Below are 22,884 nucleotides of genomic sequence, written 5' to 3' on the forward strand. Positions count from 1 at the left end.
CGAATAATCATCCAAGGGGGGCGTAAAGGAAATCGGGGTTCTCGAAAAAAAAATTTTGATGCCGAATGTCTTAAAATTGCATGAAATGTCGAGATCTAGTGTCATATCGAAAAAAAAAGTTTTGTCAAAAATCAACACTCTGGGTTTTTTTCCGGAATGCGAGACGAAACCTATGGGTTAAAGTGCCAATAAAATAGTTATTTCGATTTTTCATTCGGAACTTGTTGCGTGATGTTGATTTGTACTATAATATACCCAATGCAAAGTATAAGCTCAATCGGCCCTCATCTACTAGTGTCACAGACATTAAAATTTGAGTTTTTTGAAAACTGAAGAAACACCGGAAATTGGGGTTTTTAAATTTTTTTTTGATGCCAAAAAATCTTAAATTTTTTTTTGTCAAAAATCGACTTTTCGGACCGAAAAACGACCAAGTGCCAAAAAATATTTTTTTTACAAATTTTTTTTCGAGATGACAGTAAATCTCGACGAGTAAAGTAATTTATATTTAAGGTAAGTAAAGTATATATATTTGGCACCAACAATTTTTTTTAAAAACCTCGATTTTCGGTGATCTTTCGTTTTTCAAAAAACTAAAATTTTAACATCTGTGACACTAATAAATGAAGTTCGAATGAGCTAATATTTTGCACAGGGTATATTATCGTGCAAATCAACATTTCGCAGCAAGTTCCGAATGAAAAATCGAGATAACTATTTTTTATTGGTACCCAAAACCACACATTTCGTCTCGTATTCCGAAAAAAAAACTAAGTACCAGAGTGTCGATTTTTGACGAAAATTTTTTTTCGAGATGACACTAAACCCTGATTTTCTTTACTCCCCCCTTGGGTGATTGATTCATCTTATTTAAATTTATCATCGGTATCCAAGAGTGGCAACGTTCCATTCAAGTTTGTAAATTATTATTGATTTGTTGATTTCCTTACCATATTTTTTTAACTTTAAAGGTTATTTATCAATAAAAACGGTATTTTGGTATTGGAACTCCGGCGATTTTTTCGGTTTTCAGTAACGATAAATCCGATATTTCTAACTCTAGTTTCAAGAATTCATACGTTAGTGAACTTAAGACACCAAATTTTCAGATTTCGACCAAATCGGAAACTGTAGCGTAATGTCGAAACTTTGCGCTGCTTTTTCCGTGATAGCTTGTTGCAAAATAAACAACAAGGGCAATCATTCTTATATGCAAAGAAAACATGGATCCGATTTTATTGATTTGATTCTTAATACTGTTACTATATATTAGTTACATTACATCGGACATTAAAAATTAACTAGAAAAGAATAACGCTTATTTTCGAAAAATAAGATCAACGGCTGTTCACCATTATGTTCAATGTATTGCAACGTTTTGATAGCTGATCCTGTCGAATTATTTTCCTCCTAATTGCGAACATTCCAAACGCAAATGACAACTTGCTTTCACCGATTATCAATGTGGAGCGCGTGTCAAGTTTGGAGCGGTTGCAAAATCCAAACCGTTTCAAAGCAGTTGAAAAGCCTTGTGAAGGACTTCCAACGAGAGCAGACATTCACTCTCGTTGTTTTTTTTTGTTTACCGTAACCCCCTAAAACCGACTTTCACTCCCCGGGTCGATGGATGATGGAAGACGCAAGGGGTTCCCAGGCCAGGCCAAGAAGGTAGCGAAGGTAGAAGTCTCTGGAGCTGTGGGTGCAACTATTCCAATCCGGTTCCCTGCAGCGGTATGCATTTCCATCCCTACCTTCGCACACGGATTGGCGCAATGCATTCGCGAGGTGAACACGACGACGCTGCAGCAGCAGCAGCGGCAAATGTGCGATTTCAAAATGTAGGCCACGGCGGAAAACCTGCATCTGAACGCGTACTACTCCCCTTCGTACTTATTATTTCTAAGCATGTACATATGATTTCGCCGCGCTAAGCTTTGTGGCACCTTTGTGGATGAAAGCGTAAAGGCTCCGATTGACCAATCCTTCATTCATGGGACTGGTTTCTTGGAAGAATCGCGCAGCCGAGAGAGGTGAGCCTGTGGATCGGAGTGGAAAACCTTCTTTTGATACACGAACAAGTCACCACATCGATTTCGTCGGTGCTCACGCCTAAAACTGTTTGCTAAATTGTGAGAAATATTTGTGTCAATCAAACTTTTTTATGGACTTTCCGATGTGACCGATGTGAAGCTACGCAAACGTAATTACTTTCTTCCACAGCGTGGTTTTTTTCTGTTTCTCATCGTTATCTGCAAAACCAAACCACACGATGAAGAGATCACAGCTTCAATCCAAACATCGGCATTTAGATCACATCGCAGCCTCTCACGCATTGGCAAATATTAGCGGTGACATCGTTCACGCGAATATAATTTGCTCACTCAATTGTTGTGCAACAAGATGTTATGAATATTAAATCGTTCGGGGCTCTTGATCCGACACCGGCAGTGGATCGGATTCCATTCCGGCAGTCGTTGCCTATTGAGAGCAAATCTGGCGCTTGGTTAGATTTTTTTCCATTTCTCTCTCGTAGATCTTACAGTGACCGGCTTAGCTGAAAACCTACCATGCACGATTCGGGTCAAGGTCCTCTTTTGCGATCTATTCAATTTTGCCTGCGTCCGAACTACTTGTGACAGTTCGAGATGAAGATTTTGAGAATTTTGTATTTAGTTTATTTTTTAGGGATGAAAAAGTTCATTTCAAGGGATAAAAAGTGGTTTCAACGAAAACACAACTGTGTAGATCGCAAAACGTATCTTCTGAATAATAATTCTTTTTTTTCTGATGACTAATTTATGTTTTTTTTAAATCTCTGATAGATAACTGAAAGTGGGTTGTATCTGTGATATAACTGCAAGGTTGACGTGGGACTACCATTGGTTCAGTAATCATTTGTTTGAAGTTGCATCTGAATCAATCCTCAATAAATGGATGAATGAATACTTTGAAAGATTGGTGAAAGTTTTCCTTGTAAATGTGTGACTGGATGAGTATATACACTCTGTCGTCCAACTTCTATAAGACAAGGTGATGATCTGGCTGCTTCGTGTCATTGTAAACAAACAATGCTCCAATTCATATTCGAGTGTGTAGGCATTGGTGACTACCATACATTGCATGATTTTCATATGTGTGTATGCAAGCTCTGAGCTTTTATACAAATGCAAACGAATGTTTTTGTATTTTTCAAGTGTTTCCATCATTGTTGAGTGTGCAACTGGAGCTAATATAGACAATGTGAAAAATGACATCGAAATCAATTTGGGTGAGAAGTATAGTGCTGTAGTTCCCATATCGGTGCCCAGATTAAAAATTGTGGGCATGAGCGATCAGCATTCCTCCGATGTTTTCATTGATTACCTCCGAAGTCAGAATGAAGGCATCGAAATAAAAGATGTACAGGTTTTAAATGTGTACGAAAATCCACGCTTCACCTACAATAAGTTTACTGCTGTAATTGAAGTAGATGTTGACACATATAACTGTTTATTGAACGCGAAAAAAGTAAATGTGGGGTTCGATCGGTGCTCCGTAGTTCCTGCGATTAATGTATTAAGATGCTTCAAATGTGGAGAATTTGGACACAAGAGCATGGATTGCAAACAAAATTTTGAAACGTGCTCAAGGTGTAGTCAGAAACACAAGACATCTGAATGCAAGTCAACTGTGTTGAAATGTGTTAATTGTTTGAAAATGAATCATGCCGCATTTAGCTCTGAATGTTTAGTATATCGGAGACATTTTTTAATGAAAAAAAGCAGCTTGCATTTCAATAAATAGCAACCAGGTTCCAGAAGAATTGTGAACCAATATTATATTTTGTATTTGAATATTGCGGGACTGTCAACAAACTACGTAGCGTTACGTCAGACTGTTGAGGAAAAGCGTCCATTTCTAGTCCTCTTGTCTGAAACACACATTGTTGAAATAGAATCATTTGATCAGTATAGTATTCCAGGATATAATGTTGCTGCGTGTTTATCACATTCTAGGCACACTGGCGGTGTTGCTATTTATGTCAGAGAATCAGTTCAATTCAATCTTCGCCTCAACGAAGTTGTTGATGGTATCTGGTTCTTGGGCATTAAAGTTGAACATGGCATGAAGATGGGTAATTTTGGTGTTTTGTATCATAGTCCCAGCTCAAGCGACTTGCGTTTTGTTGAAATTTTAGAAAACTGGCTTGAAATGTTCCTTGACTCTAGCAAATTGAATATATTAGCTGGTGATTCCAATATTAATTGGCGTGATGACTACAATTCGAACCATTTGAAGCGTGTATCCGATTTCTTCAATTTGAAACAAACAGTACATGAATTTACGCGCATTTCCAGGCACAGTAAAACTTTAATCGATCATGTTTATTCCAATTTTGATACTATTTACACAGTCACGGATACCAATTTGAAAATAACCGATCATGAGACTTCAATTATCAATATTGTAGATAATCTCGTGGTAAACGAAGATGTTGTGAAATTAAAGTGCTGGAGGAAATATTCGAAGCATGCTGTTTCGAATCTCGTAGTGAGAAGCCTGGATTTTCCATTCGAGGTCGGTAATTTAGATGAATCATCAGGTGTTCTAACTAATACCTTGAAAGAGTGTACAAATCGGCTTGTTACGCAAAAATTTGTTCCTACGAAAAACTCGAACAGCTGGTACAATTTGGATCTTTTACGCCTTAAACGTGAGAGAGACAGATGGTACATGAAATTTTGTAGAACAAATGATGGAAATCATTGGAATATGTACACAAACGCGCGCAATATATATTCACAGTCGATTAAGAAAACTCGTTGTGAATATATTCAGAGGAAGATTGATCTGTATCAAAGCAACAGCAAGGAGTTATGGAAAATTTTGAAATCTCTATTAAAACCTAGTAATAGCAAACCGCGGTCCATAACTTTAAATGGCACACTTGAACAGTCTGAACAGGCTATAGCATCTAAGTTTAACGATTATTTTGTCAATAGTGTTTCATTGATCAATCAGTTCATTGAATTGGTTGATGAACCTGATGAAATAAAACAGCCGGTTAACAGTAGTTGTAGATTTGAAAGTTTTCACCCAATTACATTAAATGAACTTAGAACTATTGGTTTTTATCTAGGAAAAACGGCTGGAGTGGATAATGTCAATGCTAGAGTTATTAAAGATTGCTTTCATGTCATCGATCACATCTTGCTGGACCTTATTAATAAATCTTTGCTAACTGGGCATGTGCCTAAGGTGTGGAAGGAATCTTTAATAGTTCCAATTCAAAAGGTTGCTGGAACGATTAAAGCCGAAGAGTTTCGTCCCATCAATATGTTGCACACGCTAGAGAAAATATTAGGCTGTCAAAAAAGTCCTGCGGTATTTTTTTTTGAATTTTCATTTGTTCATAAAATTAGTTACAATCATCTGTTTTAAGTCAAATATGCGCCGTTTTGTTCGATGACTTGTTCCCAACGAGATGCCAACTTCATAATACCCCTGTTATAGAGGCTAGCTTCCTTATTGGCAAAAAACTCGGATAGCCAATTTTCACAGGCCTCTTTTGTGGCTAACTTCTGACTACCTAGTTCGTTCGCCATGGACAAAAACAGGTGGTAGTCACTTGGTGCAAGGTACGGACTATACGGCGGATGCAAAAGAACCTCTCATCCGAGCTCCCGGAGCTTCTGGCGCGTCACCAAAGAAGTGTGTGGCCTGGCGTTGTTCTGATGGAAGACAATGCGGCCTCTGTTTATCAAAGATGGCCTCGTCTTCATGAGTGCTACCTTCAAGCGGTCCAGTTGTTGGCAGTACAGGTCCGAATTGAGCGTTTGGCCATAGGGAGCGTGGCGCATCTTCGACGACCTCTACACCAGAACGAAAACGTTGAAACCATCGTTGTGCGGTGGAAATGGAAACTGTATCGGGTCCATAAACTGCACAAATTTTATTGGCAGCTTGAGATGCATTTTTGCCTTTGTCATAGTAGTATTGTAAAATATGTCGGATTTTCTCTTTATTTTGCTCCATATTTGCGACACTATAACTCCCGAACGACTTAACCAAACAAAACACTGTCAAGGACTATATTATAGCGCGCAAAAATAATTTCCAACAAGCTATAGTATGACTCGATACAATGAATACAACTAGAACTACGCGCTTACAACGACACCTAGCGGAAATACCGCAGGACTTTTTTGACAGCCTAATATATATATGAGGGGCTCAGAATGCAAGGGGTGTAAGTGACTTGATCGATTTCTCTTCATCAACTTTTTATTTAGTTAATAACTCAACTGCAAAAATTTTCCAATTTAAGTTTGCTATAGAATCCGATAGATGAGGCTCTGACCTATTTTCCACATTGGTAAATACAGCTGGGAATGTATTTGCAGCTAAGTTATGACCCAAAGAGAGAGTCGATGTAGAGAAATCGATCAAATCACTTACACCCCTTTCATTCTAAGCCCCTCATATGATACTCTTGGATGTTGCGAGATATGGTTTTGTAAATTAAGGGGAGTTATATGAAATAAATTAAATATAATAAATGTCCAAATATGCTGGTCACTAGAGTTATATTTGAATAATTCATGATCGCTCTTGGATGTATGATGAAATGAAATTATTGATTATTGTTCACTAAAAGAACAGAATGTTGCGAATAACTGTAAATATGACAGTGCGTATGGTTTCTAATTACTAACGTAGTTAATGTCCAGTTACTGAATAAAAGTGCCCATTGAATGATGCCAAGTAGATTCTGTGTCACAAAGAAAACACAAACTAAATGTGGATATTATGTAGAACGAAACAAATGCTCCCAGTTTAAAATATTTTGTTTTTAATTTTTTTTGGGTAAAATAATAGTCAATGGTTTGACCCTTCATGAAGCTATCAAAATGATTAATGCATATCTAATGATTAATCATAACATGATTCTGTGAGATACCAGTCCGCCAAACGAAATCTTGACCGTCTAGGATACTACGACCCTAATAGTCGAATTTTGCTGGCTACCAACGCTTCAGTATTTGAGTCAGGAGCTGTGACGACCCAGTTCAAGACGAGTTAGCCAGTGCATCAAAGAGTCTTTCAGAAGCCGAGCTAAGCATTGAAGAGTCTTTTAGAAGCTGAGAAAAAGTATACCCCAATTGAGAAGGAATCATTAGGATTGGCCTTAGGAAGTGGGGTGGCAAAACAGTTCCTTCTTGAAAAAGATGAAGTTTGCAAATGCTTTGTATGATGATTGGATGGTGAAATGTAATCAACACCATGTAAAGCAAGTGCAGAACCGAAAGTTGGGTACGAAAATACCGTGCGTCAAAGATCTACGAATCATTCCACCCAGACTTCAGAGATCAAGGAGGGAAAGCGTCGGAAAGATGTGAAACCCGGAACAAAACTGTGCAAAACTCTCTCGATTGGCGACATAGTCCTCATGAAGGATCTCTGTCTAACAAACGAACGGTCTACAAGTTTAGAAAAATGGAAAAAACCGAAATTGCGCCGTTGCCACGGCCAAATTGGTCGAATTGCATTATGAACTGCTGCCCCATCCACCGTATTCTTGAAGAAGAAAAACGTTGTTATAGACAAGCATGAATCAAACGTTACTGTACAATTAAAAGATCCTGGCGAAACATATGACCGGAACACATCACACTTAAAGGCATCGAAACGAAGCACCCAAACGTTGAAGACCAGAACGATCATGCGAATAACTATTCCACACCAAATATCTCGAATAATCCCCGGATCCTTGGAGTTATGTTCCGGTCTCAGATCGGATGTGGACGACTCAATTTGAGTCGAATGAGGAGGTCATCGCCGCCACGGAGGCCTACTTTGCAGACCCCGAGAAAACGTCTCTTTCAGATGAATTAATGAAGTTGGAGCATCGCTGGGTCAAGTGTATCGAGCTAAAAGGAGACTATGTTGAGAAATAAATCGCCAAAATTTTTGTCAATGAAAACGAAGAAATTTAATATTAGGCAAATCTATTATGCGGCACCTTGAACCACACCACAATTCAATTTCTAGTTATATGGAATCTAGGTTCTAGTTTCGAGCTTACCACCTTTCACAAAACGTGATCATGTAATGTCGACCTGGGGATTCCAAAGGAGGATTTAAGGAGACTATTTCCATTAATTTATTGCTTTAACTTAACTCAACTCGAATCCCAGTGACAGTTAACAATCCAGGGGACAAACTGTAGAACAACGAAAAAGGATTTGAAACCTCGTTCAGGAATAAAAGCTTAAATTCCACTACCGAAAAATTACATCCGGTTGCACATTATCGGCAAATCGCGTTTGTTTTTGTTAATATTTTAACATTTGACGAATCACGGTGGGTTGGATTTGATTTAAAACGTCTAAAATAATAAATACTAACATGTACATTGTTGTAAAACATAGTTAATTAGAGTTTTCTAGTAATAGTCAAGGGGAGCCGGTCTTACCCTCAGTGACGGGTTTACCCCCAATTCCCCTACTTAGTTTTTCGTTAAGACTCCGAAGTGAGGACGTTCTCTAGCTACTCCACAAACACAACTAAGAGGATTCTCAACTCTGCTTGCATACAAATTTGTGATTTCAATAGCCTTTTTTTCAATGCAATTTTTAAGCAATTGAGACAAGTGTTCGGGTCAATAAGTAAGAAACGTATAACCTTTAGACATTTTATCTATGGATGGAGGTGATAATCATACCACTTCGTTAAGCCGGTAAAGAATCATTAACGCTCAAATGAGAAATCTCTCTTCGGAAACACCCAGCACAAATTAAACCTCTCTCCCCGCCAATTGGAATGCAACCAAATTTGGCATGTGTTGGTTTTAGGGGGCACGAAAAGTTTCAATTGTGATTCGATACTCCTCCCCCCTCTCAAACATTTGTCCATGGAGGGGTGTGCATTTTCTGTCCACGTGATATGTGGACAGTCTCTGTGTAGAAATATCTTCTGAAGAACGATTATTTTTCTAATGGCTAATTACTGTTTATTCTTCTTGGGTTCAATCTTTCGATATTCTTTCTTTTTTTGTAAACGGAGAGTTCCAATCTTTCCATTCATTCGTTTCCGATCTATGGCCTAACCTGATGTCATCTTTTCTGTTCCATCCTTTATTTCCAGTGTGAATGCCAGCCTTAAGCGAAGTATATCAACGCTACCTCTAAATGGCGGTCTGGACCACAATGTCAGCAACGGTCCCAAACGGCAGTCCATCAGCAGCCAGGGCACGAGCGGAGACGTGGAATCCGAGGTGGTCCTGGGCAAAGGCCTCGGGCGGGAGCGCGTGAATTCGACCTCGCACTATTCAACCGAGAAGAGCGGCTCGTCGGGTTACTACAGTACAAATATCTACTTCGCCGGTAGTTCAGTAGTCGACGATCACATCTACTACGAACCAGTGGTGACAGCGGCAGCGGCGACGGCGACGTCGGGAGGGGACAGGAAAAATCTGACAAACACAGTCAAGAGAGCACCGGGCGCCATCGGTGGCCGGAGTGATGGCCCGTTGAAGAACAGCAGAGCCATCGGAGACTCGAAGAACTCTCTTTCCAAGAGCAGTAGTAGGTCGCTTAATAAGTACTACTATCCAGCTCCATCGGGAGACGAACCAAGTGACAAAGCGACAAAGATGCGTACCAAACCACCCGGCAATGAAAAACTTACAGATATCATGGAGGGTCCCGATGGGCAGATTCCGCGACCGATATGGCCACTGGACACCGACGACTCGCTGGCGGATATCAATCTGGAAGCCTTCAGTATGCGAGACACTGGCCAGCGGAATCTGATGGGCTTCGAGAGTCCAACGTCCAATTCTGACAACGAAATTTATTCCGGCAACAAGAAAGATCAGGAGGAATCGGAGCGGAAAAAATCACAATATGAGGAGTATCTTGAGTTTCACAACACCAGAAACATTCTGGAGCAAATTCGGGGCAAATTGGATGCGCTCTTGGAGCAAAGGAATGACATGCAAAAGACAAACAACGACAGCTTGAAACCGACACCAGCGGAAGTCGAACTAGAAGAGGAAATAGCTAAACTTAAATCCGACTTGGAGTGCTATCTGCAATCCATGAATCAGAAAAATGAAAACGAAATCAAACGCTTTTACCGGGGTATATCGATGGATGCGAAGGTTCTCGCCGTCCAACATGCCGTTGAGCAGCGGCAGCGCTCGCGCAGCTCTTCGATCAATGTGGAAAATGTGTATGAAGTGTTAGGGAATTCTAAATCGAGTACCCAGCCGTACTATTCCGCGATCTCGCCCCGGAGTGTGAAAAGTTTCTCCGGGGAGGAAAGGAAGACCGAAGATCATCCGACCTACTTTGAGGCGGTGTACGTTCACGATGGCGGTTTCAACGTGCGCCATCTTGACAGACCGATGCCAAATCCATTCGCGCAGGAAGTCCGCACCGCTCAGATGTTGCAGAACCAGAGGGCGTTGAACTGTCAACAGCGTTATCTTGGCAGCGAAGAGATGGCGTATTGCGGTAATTTGAGAGGCTGTGAGCGAAGACCTAGCCAAGTGTCCATCGAGATGCCCGAGAATGGGAGGGATTACATACGTGTGGTGGATGGTGGTGATATTGTGCACGGGGCGGGGATGATCCCTAGCGAGGGTGGGGCTATCATAGTGGACGGTGGCACTAAGCGCAGGGCAGATGTTAGAAATAGTAATAATTTAGGCAAAAGCGGTGATATTAGTGGTTTTACGCTTCAACGGGTGATTTTGATGGAAAGTTTGGGCAAGAATGGCAAAATGTTTGGTGACAAGGAGAAAATGCTACTGGAGTATCATCTGAACAAGCCGAGCTACTGGGAGATGTACTATGGTGCTAATCGGGAGGAGCAGAAGCCTCACCAGACGCTGATACGGAAGATGAAGATAGGCGGGAAAAATGCGATCTCGGTTTCATACGTAAGTACTGCGCACTTTATAATGGTTGTGAAATTTGACATTTGCGTTTTGAGGTCATCATCAGAGATGCCAGATTTTTTTCGTGTATATCCGTAGACTTTTTTCGGATCTATGAATTTTAAATTATTTGAAAACCACTCAATCAATAATCACATTGATTGAATACATTTTTAGAATGACTTAAAATACGAATACTCATTTTCTACAACAGAAAGATGCTCAGGTACACAAGATGGTTTGCTTGAATTAATTTAGAGACACGTATAGGCTTAGCTGCGTTTGTTTGAAAAGCGTGAATTAAGTCTCTACTTAGATTGATTCCTGGCGGAAAATATTTTTTTTTCAATTGTAACACTTTTTGTAGTCGAATTGTAACAAACTCAATTTATCTCTGACATGAATCTGAAAAATAAATTTGGTTGAAGATATGGTCGAATATAACAAAAATCAATGCCAAATGTTATCGAAATTTTGCTTCAATTCTGGTAAAAGTTTTATTTGTTTCATTTTCATTGGTGAAAATTTTGAAAGCTATTTCTAATTTTCCGACCTGGAGTATCGAAAAAATTGATTTTTTTCCTTTTACGTTCTCGGGTAGTAATGTTGTGTCAGAAAGATATTTTGATATTTGGTTTCTTTGCAAGGTTACAGCGAAAGATATGCAGTCATTCAATACAGTGCATAGCAGTACAAGGTAAATCAAAACCTTTTTTTTGTTTTTTCCCACTTGACGCCCCATTTTTTATGGGTCTATATGACCGATTTGGCCTCCAGGTCGGTGTACCTCCTTAAGGCTGAAATTTGAATGCGGAATTAAAACTCAAATGATGTTGAAGTTCTATTTCAGACTGACTAAAATTTATTATAAACCCAAAAACATGCAAGCACTAATCATTCGCGCTAAATCCACATTTAGAACATTGAACAAATGCTCGATATGCGTTATATGCGCATTAGAATGCCAATGAAAATGGCCATCTTGAATTTTCAAACGGGACTTTCTTAAAATGTTTTTTTTTAATCTTTATTATACCGTTCTGAATCATATTTCGGACGCTTAAGGCATATGATGCAGAAAACAGGTCTAAACTTTATGCACAGGAATTATTTGGTTGATATTTTTAATAAATTAGTTCAATATGCTTTTAAACTTTTTACTTTGGTACCTATTTGATTGAAAACATAACAAAATCATCGAATAAATAAAATGCTTTTCAAATGAAGCGAATAAACATCAAACTTCGGATACTAAATCAAATTTCGGACAGATTGAATTCAAATTTCGGACACACAAAATTGAACAAAAATTACATTACACTTGATTATATTCTATAGTCAACTGCGAAACACTTACCAAGCAATCACAGTAAACTGTTAACAATGATGAGACACGGGATGAAACACGGGAGAAAATTAAATATTTATGAACGGTTAAATTCTACGTGCTCACGTTGAGCAAACGTCAAACACAAACGATAGTGAGTAGTGTTGTTGATTTTTGCCGATTATGTTATAATCCAAATGTAGTTCTCATTTGAAATGATAGTGAAACCAAGGGATTACTCTAAAGAAGCAATTGTGATATTATTTTTATAGTTATATCATCAGTGCATTAAGCATTTCAAGATATTAGAACAAAGTGTCCGAAATTTGATGTTGTCCGAAATATGATTCAGAACGGTAGTGACTTTCAACACTTTTGGCGTGATGTCGGGTGTGAGAATTGAACTCGTGACTTTTGCGTGAGAGGTATGGATGTTACCACTATGCCAGATCGCCTCCGCACCTCTTAAAATGTTGATTTCCATGAAAAACTCCTATGCGAGATTTCAGCTCAATCGGACTCCATTTACTAGTGACGCACAGATGTTAAAGTTTGTGTTTTTTGAAAACCCGAAAATCGTCCGAGTGGAAGAGTGCATGAAATCGGGGTTTAAAAGTATGTTATTGACTTAATGACTTAACATAATAAGGCCCGCACGTTTTGGGGCAAACTTGAACGCTTCATTTGTTCGGATTCCCCGAATGAGATCGTTTGCTTCGATGTGGATGAGACGAAGGTGAGCCATCGGTAGGCCAAACCAAGGATTTGACCTTCAAGTGTAGAAAACACGGGTTATTTTGTGACCCATCCATAACAGACGAAACGCGAAACACGAGAAAACTCGTGAGCGGTTCGCAATGTGTTAAAATTACATGAAACGTCGAGATTTACTGTTATTTAAAAAAGTTGTCAAAAATCGACTTTTCATACCAAAAAAATCAATTTTCGACCAACAATTTTTTTTCTCGAAATAACAGTAAATCTCGACGTTTCATGCAATTTTAAGACATCCCGATTCCATGTACTCTTTCCTATGGTGATGATTTTTCGGTTTTATCTTGCAACTCAACAGAAGATCTTGATGATTCACGCAATTTTAAGACATTCGGCATCAGCATATTTATTTTTTTTTGAAAAACCCGATTTCATGCACCATGTGCGGAATTTTTAAGTTTCATTTTGACGTAGGATTACGTCTTTCGGGAACATATTGGGGTACAAATTGAAAATCGAAAATCGAGTACATCGTGAAAATTGTCCAATTTCAAACGCTTATTGCCCAGTCAATTCATTGTGGATTGATGAAATTTTTGCGTCAATCGATTTCGGCACTCCATAACAATTTTTTTATATTGAAGAAAATAATATATGTGATGAAACTAACTATCGAACAATTAAAAAATCTCAACCCCTATCCTAACGGAAATACCTACTTCTGATTGGTCGATATTGTCGACAAATGCGGCGGGTCCCTAACAGAGACATCAAAACCAAGCTGCCTGGGAGAAATCAACATTGCAAATACATAAAAGTAGGGGGAACTCTTGTTCCTACCGAGATGTGTTCCCTAACAGAGACATCAAAACCAAGCTGCCTGGGGGAAATAGGCATTGCAATTACATAAAAGTAGGGGAAGCTTTTGTTCCTACCGAAATGTATTCCCTAACAGAGACATCTAAACCAAGGTGCCCAGGGGAAATCGGCATTGCAAATATATGCAAGTCGGGGGCATTTATATATTGCAAGTAAGGTGAGTGATACGACTAATTCTAGTAAATAAAATTTAAATTTGGAACTTTAGTGTTAGCTGTTTCATCAAATTTCATATCAATGACCGATCGTGTATTGCGAAAAATTTAGCACAATGTTAGAAAAAGTGATTTCCCATATGCTCTACATGTAGTATTAGGTTTTGTTAGTTCAACAAAAATTCGCATTGGGTTGAATAATCACTCAGAAAGTAAAAGTCATAGAAGAAAATTACCTTTTCCAAATCAATTATGTTTTCTCTATATTAAAGTATATTAAAGTAATTAAAATAAGTATGTTTTTACTGGTGAGAAAAGTTGATAATTGTGTTCGGTATAGGTAATTATTTTTTGTTGAATTGGTGAGTTTTTTTTTCTTTAGTTCATCCATACATAACAACAACCAAACAAAACAGCCCAAATCACCAAATCATTATCCAAGAGTTTAACGATGTAATTCTCCAAACATATCCAAAATCAACAGATAAGAATCCGGATAACGGAATCCTACGTCAACTATGCGGTCGTGTCCCGGACACAACCCCCCTGTGACTTTTTTTGTGCGATTTTCAATTCTTGTGCGATTTTTTTGTGCGGTATATGAAAAGAAACATATTTGACGTAGTTGTCGTCCATTCAGTTCATTTTCGATGTTTTATATGCATTTCAGTGCGAAAAAAGCATATTTGCGTCTAAATTATCCACTTCTCAAATCATTCCCATGGTTCCATCAAATGGACTATGTTGCACATGACATAATTCCTAATAATAAAATGTTTCGACATGCAACTAAAAGCACAACACAGCCACCATTGCAAAGCAGGGAAACAAAAGAAAATCGAACGGTGAACGGCGTGTGAACACGGCGTGAAGTTTTGTACGATTTTGTTATGCGGGTTTTTTGTGCGGTCCCTATTCCTCGCACAAAAAAAGTTTGCCTGTGTATGAACAAAATACACAAATTACATTCCATTAGTTGTACCGTGATAAATCGTAAAAAAAATCCATCGAATTCGGTATTTTGAAATTTTGTACAATAAAATTGTTGGAATTTTCAGATTCATTACTGCTCTAATTTTCATTGAAATGCACATGTTTTTAAAGTGTGAGTTTTTGAAGCATTGTGCGGTACATTTTTTTTGTAATTTTTTGACGTATGACTACGACTTTGATTTCTATATAGGGGGTCACTCTACGAAAAATATAACGTTTATGAGGTGAAAACTCCTCATGCATATTATGCAGAATCGTCCTTACGGTATATGTTATAATATATACCATTAGACGACAAATTTATCCAGCAATTTTAGCATGAGACATCAACTGTGAAAATAATAAAACAAGTGAACAATTTAACAAATAAAAGAGGTATATAAATCATGTATTATGCATTCTTTCCTTCAACTTCGTTCCCATGAATGTTGTATGCAACACAAAATTGTGTGCAATAATTTGTTCTATAAAACAAATCAGCAAGACCCTTTTGGAATGTAAACATGTTGAGGTAATCAGATGCAAGATTTCATGCATCACTCAAATTTCATTCAAGATTTCATTGAAGCATCGCGGAAAGTATCACCCATACAGTGATCGTTCGTTAATTGGGCCGAAAAATCAATACAGTTATCGAGTTTTACCCACTAATTGGACTGCAAAACAGCAAAAGCAATACTTCAAAATGAAGATAACATCTCTTATTGATACATAGCCCAGTTATAAATAAGTCCAATTGAAGATAGTCCAGTTAGCGAATGACTTCTGTATATGACGGGGTGACGAACATCTTAACACGTTGAGCCCCTCGTCGGTCCCTAGGGGCCGACGTTGAGCTTTTTGGTAGGAAAGCACTGACTGACTGGGACTGACAGCTACAAAATAAGAAAATAAAAATATATATTGTTTGTTTTAGGATGTTTTACAAAATGGGGCTACTTTCTAGTCGAATATCTGACTATTTTCTATTCATACAATAAGTATCTTTGGAAGCTGGGACCGACACTGATATTGTGCAAACGCTCTTGATGCGGGCTGAATGGAAAGCGCAGCAAGAAAAATTCGTGTTAAGCGAGAGTTTTCCGGGCTGCGGCAACATGGACAATTGTACTTTTTTTTTTTGTTCACCGATCTATATATACTTCATCTACCATTCCACTCTTTTATGTGTCTCACTAATATTCATAAATCATTTTCAGTTAGACAGTTGAACTTTCTGCCAGAAACTCATTTTCATTTTTTGTTCGTTACAAACCGTTTGAGGGTTATGAGTACATATAACAAACAACCCTTTTCAGGGCTACTGTTTGGAGTTTCGTTTTGTTAGTAGGGGTTCCTATAGTCGAACGATTTTTTATTGAATCGATGAAATTCTGAGACGGTAAATACGTTTTTCAAATTCGCAACTTTTTTCAATTTCGATTAAATACCATTGCTAAAACAATCGTAGTTAACCATCGTACATTATTCTATCCGAGAAAATAAAAGAAAAAAAACATCTCAATAAATATAACATTTGCTATGGTAATCCGTCAGTTTCTGTTTTGCTATTGCGCTGTACGAACGTGTTAAGTTTTTTGCTTCAGAATGCTTACTCAAAATATGCGCAAAGCATGCTCAAGTCAAAACTTGTACTAACTCACTGAAGCAAGCCATCCGTTTCTTGATCTTGATGAATTCATTTTTTCATGCTGCAGTCGATGGACTATCATCAGACTCGAAATCGATATCAATCGGCGTTTCACAAAGAGTTGCTCTCAGCACAATGCAGATCTTCATAACTGACCTCGTGATGCTTGATGACGTCCAGTGTTTTCTGTTGAGGGACGACATTGATTTCGCTTCTAATTCAGACCTGAAGATAGCTGTCGCTACACTGAATACCTTTGAAGTAACAGAAGTGATGAAGAATCATGAGCTGATGAAACGCAAGCAATTTTCTGTACACGAAATCTCCCTCGAATCAAGACCGCACTACTCGAAATATTTGATGAGAAAGGAAGCTGATTAAGAATTAAGAACAGTCAAGTAAATACGAAAAGTCGATGGTTTGATGGTTTTTTGTGTAATTTTTTCCATCAACCAATTAATGCCGAATCGAGAGTACATGATTAGGTTTTGCTTAAGTTATCAATTTATGCTAAGTTATTCTGTATTCCAGTTTTTTTTTATTAATCCGTTTATTTTTACAGGCTCAGTTACATAAGTTTAATGGAGCCAAACTCTTAAATATATTTCAACTAGCATATACAGGGTGGGCCATTTAAAGTGGAAGCATCTGGCAACCCCATAACTTTTGACAGAGATGTCAGATTAACAAATGTCATACCGCGTTGGAAGCGTCATTTCAGTACAATTTTAACCATGGAACAATACACACCTAAAAAACGCGCTGAAATTGTTCAGCTGTACATTCAAAATAACTTCTCAATTGTGTTAACTAAACGTGCGTGGAACAATAAAAATAAAGTTAAAACATCGCCTGGAGACAACACTATACGTCGATTATATGCCAAATTTATATCGTCTGGTAGTGTTGGTAATGCCAGTCATCTGTCCAGACAACGACCAAGACGTTTCGACGAGAATATTGATGCCGTTCGAGCCAGTGTTGCAGAGACTCCATCGACATCAGGTCGCCATCGTTCGCAAGAGTTAGGCATCTTTTTATTGCCATTTGTTCGTGAAAATGAATTGGACAATTACTGGTTCCAACAGGACGGCGCTACATGCCATACAGCGACCTAATTATTGCGCGAAATGTTCCCCGGAAGGTTAATATCGAAAAACGGCGATTATGACTGGCCATCGAGATCACCTGATTTGACGCCTCCTGACTTTTTTATGGGGATATTTCAAATCCACTGGTAAACCAAGGACCCTGGCTGCGCTGAAAGACAATATCCGACAAGAAATTGCTGCCATATCGGCCGAAACATTGGGCAAAGTGATGGAAAATGCCGAAAAAAGGGCACATTTTGCGGTCAAGGCCAGAGGCGGTCATTTACGAGATATCATAATCAAAAAGTAGTTAGAACAAATCTCCTTGGACCAAAATAAATGAATTTCAAAAAAAAAAAATTAAAATTCCACTTCTTTACTTTGCTATTGCAAAAACAAATCCTTCCACTTTAAATGGCCCACCCTGTATCAACATGTTGTTTCCTTAATTCTATGGTTAATGAAATAGGAAACCGATTACTCGCGGTCGACTCGAGTTTAGAAGGGTGACACATTTTCATTAGGGATGTAAGGAGATGTGTGTTTACACTCGCACTCACATTCACATTCACATTCACATTCACATTCTCATTCACACTGACACTTCACACTCAATTCCTAAAACTATCCTTACATCTAATATGTATTTACAAATTAACTTATTCTAATGTTAGTAGGAAAGGAACCGATAGCTCGCGAAGGACGAAAAGGAGGGGAAAAGGATGTATGAACAATCACACTCGAAGATCGATAGCTTTAAGGAAAACATATATTTGGGACATGTAATCAAGGTCTAACCGAGCCAACACATCTCTCACCGGTTGTATTTCAGTTAATGTGTACTAAACACCGAAATTTGCACAAGACGTCGTGCACAAATTACGTAACGCGAGAAGGGAAGGGAAGGGGGGTCGAGGTTGCGTTACTGTATGTTAGAAATAGACAAATAGTTAGCGTTACGTAAGGAGGGGGAGGGAGGTGGTCCAAAATCTGGATTTTCAAAGTTACGTAATATGTGCCCCACACTCAATGAGAATACATGTGAATGCAATTTCACTTGTTCAGATCAATCACGAAGAGCAACTATGAAATGTACTGCACACCTTAAACTCTTAGATCATATTTTTCTTACTTTTATACATTGAAAAATCGAATAATCGAATTGAGTTTAAACGTTGGACGGACCTCAACGCTCTAACAAATGACATTTTCGATCAACAGTGATTGAAATTTTGTAGAGTTCTTGAACATAATATAGAATCCTTTGCCACGCATATAACGTGTTCTAGTTTCGTTCTCGTTCTAAAGTTTAGAATAAACAACCAATCGGATCAATAGACTTTGAACTTTAGGGACTTGGCGTATAATAATTGTCATGTGTTAGCTCTTGATTTTTCGAATTATCTCGATGTTCATATCAAATGATCTTTTGAATCAACGATTAATACAATATTTTTAGCAACTGAACAAACAATTCAGTGACTTCTACAGGATGCGAGAAAGTTAAACAGTAATTAATATTAACAGTTTAAAGAAGTAAAACCAGTTATCATTGGCAAATAAGACAAATTAGGAACGCTGAGGGTGTATTACGACTTTCTCTGTTCTCTGTTTTCAGTTTTGCCAACGGTTCGTTTTTTTCCTAAAAACGGATACTTCCCTACTTCTGGAATCTCTGGTCATCATCGAGTGACATCGTCTATAAACGACCCGGTGTTTAAAGACACCTATATTTTCACGACGTGTGATCATTAACCTTTTCTCATTAGGACAGATCGATAGTTGGCAGCCTACGTATCACATTGCATTCAAGCTTCCCCATTACGACGGAAGGCTGGAAACCGAATTGCAGATTCTTGTTTTGCTGCTGTCGTACAGAAAAATTTATGATTGTCGACGGCACATGAATGCCTCCGTGATACTTGGATTATCGTGTTGTGAAAATACTGGAAGTTCGAGGGAAGTACCATTTCGTGGTGTGGCTCATGATGATTTATGATATAACATGTGCTCCGGGTGGGAGGAATATAGTTAGCGTCGAAGTGCACTCTAACAGTCGGTGCACGAGATGCGTGAAGCATTCTTCAAGCGATCAGCACCTATTTGCGACTTCGCTGCGACCTATGGGACCTGCACAATCACACTCGACGAAATAAATCAATCAGAGCCTCTAGCCTTTTGGTAGGTTGACCATCGATGATGCTGCTGCTGATGCGATGGCGCGACTGGTGTTGGTTCTTCGAACATAAGATATAGAGATGAAGACGACTGACGGGATTTATAGGTACCTCGACGAGACGAGAATTTTCGGCCAAGAAATTGATGCTCGGTGCGACCTTCGAGGTTTGGGTAAAAACAAGTTTCACGCGAATGTGTGCCGTGGTGTGCGGGAATAATGGAATAATGTTTAAATGTCCCCTTGCGTATACCGCAGCCGCCTTTCGGTAATCCACATAAGCTTCAATCAATTCTTGGTTAAATGTTTGATAAGATCGTTTGGAATTTTTCATGCCAATGCCAAACAAGCAATTTATTTATCTATTTTTGACGCTATGACGCCATGATTTACGATAATTTGGAATTCCGGAACCCTTGATAGCATTGTGATATCAAGAGGAAAATATCGCCACCTTCAAGCGTTTTATTCCTTTATAGTGATATGCCAATGGATGTCCATTAAAATAATATCGTTTTTACATTGAAATTGTTGTTTGTCAAACAACAATTTAATGGTTTACGACTATGTTTATTTTAAGTTTAGTAGTTGTTCATTGCCTCAATTGAAGTGTGATAAAATTAAGATTGCGGGATCGCGGATCGCGGAGCTATATTCTTATGTAAAATATTTCGAGAGAATCAACAACGGGCAACATTGCTTTGTTTCGAAACTATTGAAATAAGGCAAGTTCTTTGATCTGGTGTAGATAATGTACTTATATTTGTGTATAATGTTTTGAAATCGATTCGTACACTGTCATTAGCATTAGCATTGAGCAAGTTGCACAATATAGTAGATGGTACGAATTCAGAACTGTTATGTTAAAAAAACTAGCCTCTATCCGTTGCTGGTGATTAGTAATATCTCTTAGATGAAGGCATGTTTTCTCCAACAGTTAAGAATTGTCCTGGCCACTTCCTTGCAACTGCTAAGAGAAAGGGAGGAATGTTAGTTAGACATTTACTTAAGAGAGATGCAGAGAACTCTACGACCTCTCATAAATGTCTCGGGAATTTAGGATTGAGTTAGTAGGGAAGGTAAGCCATAGGATACACACTTGAATCTGGAAGCTATGATAAAACATCTGTAAAACGAAATCTGAACTCTATTTTTTATGAAAGATAACAATTTCTTTTTACACACCAAGTCACTTAACACACAAGTTTCAAGCAAAGGTGCAACGCACGTTCGAGGGCCCCTGTCACGACTCATCATGCGAAAATTGGCATCTACATGATCAAAACGAACAATAAGTGCTTCTACTTCAAACTAGTTCAAACCAAAATTTATTATAAATGAAAAATTTAGGATATGTTAGTTGAGATGAGCCAGCCTGCAGCTGAAAATCTATTTAATAAAAGGGAAAAGAGATATGTGTAATATATTAGATTTGTATTAAAAACTTGAATTCAAAATGTATATATGGAAATGAATGTCTGAGGTTTTTCTTCTACAGAATCTGGAAGTCTCTAGAGCAGTCAGTGGTGTCGAGAATCCACAGTAACAGGATGATGGATATGAGAAAAACAAGAAAGTATATATATTCAAAAATACACCTATATTCCGGTCCCCGCTAATACTAAACAAGCCGTGTGGCTCAGTTTATGCAAAAGAGGAATAAAACATTACGCCTGGTAATAAAAAATAAGAAAAGAATTAAAACCACAGAAACAAAAGTTTAAGAGTAAATAGGCGGTTCACTCCAATGAAACCTGCTATTATTATATTATATTGATATTTTTGATGAATCGCGTATATAGCTTCGCACTAGACAAAAATAATAATAATACACAGGCAAGTCTAAACCGTTCCACTGAAGCTCAGATGAAGGTTCCCACTGAATCTGTCAGCTCTCACATTAATATTATAGCAACGGATCATCAGCATCTAGCCCACTGTGACAAGTAAGCATAGACAAACCTGTCCGATGCGCACTATACATTCATGTGATAGTGTTCGTGTACGGTTTTGTTTACACCGTGTGGAGCTAACAACGAAAATCTGCTATGGTTTCTTTCTGGTGCAAAATATGACTTCTTGTTAAAGCTAAAAACGAACACAATTAGGCAATAGTAAGCTGAAATTTTCACGCGGTGTTAAGAGATCATTTAGTGGAATTTGGTTATGTAATCTCCGAATTCAAATAATAATAAAAACTAAACTTAGCTGCAAACGATTTCCGGCATAATTCTAGCAGCAAGGCCACGGAGCTGCTTTCTTCTGTGATAAAACCACTGCTGCATGTCAGATGTGTGTGAGTTCATTAATTTCATACACAAGCTCATACACGATAAACGAGATGAAGAATAGAAGGTGGGAAGATTCACGGGTTTCGGTTGTGTTGAACTTTGATTGTATTAGTAGCCAGGAAGATAGGAAGTTCACATACCAGACATACCAGTCAGTTACTCAAATGGTACAAAATTGAATGTTTCAACGAATAACGTTGAAAGAGGATATACAGAAGCTAATTACAGATTTCCAAATCATATTTTTCGCATTATGGAAAAAGCAGAACATATCACGAACTAAAATGTTTATTTTTTTCTTTGATTTCAGGAATAGTATTCTTATGTGTTTGGACTCTAGAGTAACTTCATGGAAGTTTGACTTTTGTCAGAAATTGTAATTACTTTTTTCACAGTTAGGGTGCTGAAAAGTTCAGTCGTCTGAAACGAAGACGCAAGCGAAAAACTTTTCGTTTCAATCTAAGTCACACGGAGTCAATTAAATTTATTTTTCAAGTTTATTTTATATGAAAAATAATTGCAACCTTTTCTCCCATGCACTGTCAAATGTTTATCCGTAAAAGGAACAAAAGATTGTGTGACTCTGACTTTGTTCGTTTACGTTTTTGGTCGACGTAACGAGAAGTAAAATTGAATTGAAATTAAGTTTAGATCACTTCAAAAATACTGTAATTTCAGTTTCTGTTAAAATGACGGGCCCTTAT

The 22,884-nt window shown here is 38.1% G+C and overlaps 1 protein-coding gene across 2 annotated transcripts in view; it reads left to right on the forward strand.

Annotated features, from left to right (window-relative positions):
* The window catches only part of LOC129768538 (uncharacterized), a 303,931-nt gene that overhangs the window by 93,171 nt on the left and 187,876 nt on the right, over positions 1-22,884 (forward strand). For both annotated transcript variants that reach the window (XM_055770259.1, XM_055770260.1), the window contains exon 3: positions 9,127-10,927. In XM_055770259.1, the coding sequence (XP_055626234.1) occupies positions 9,127-10,927 (1,801 nt within the window). The remainder of the gene's footprint in view (positions 1-9,126; positions 10,928-22,884) is intronic.

Source organism: Toxorhynchites rutilus, chromosome 2 (assembly GCF_029784135.1).
Source record: "Toxorhynchites rutilus septentrionalis strain SRP chromosome 2, ASM2978413v1, whole genome shotgun sequence".
NCBI lineage: Eukaryota > Metazoa > Arthropoda > Insecta > Diptera > Culicidae > Toxorhynchites > Toxorhynchites rutilus.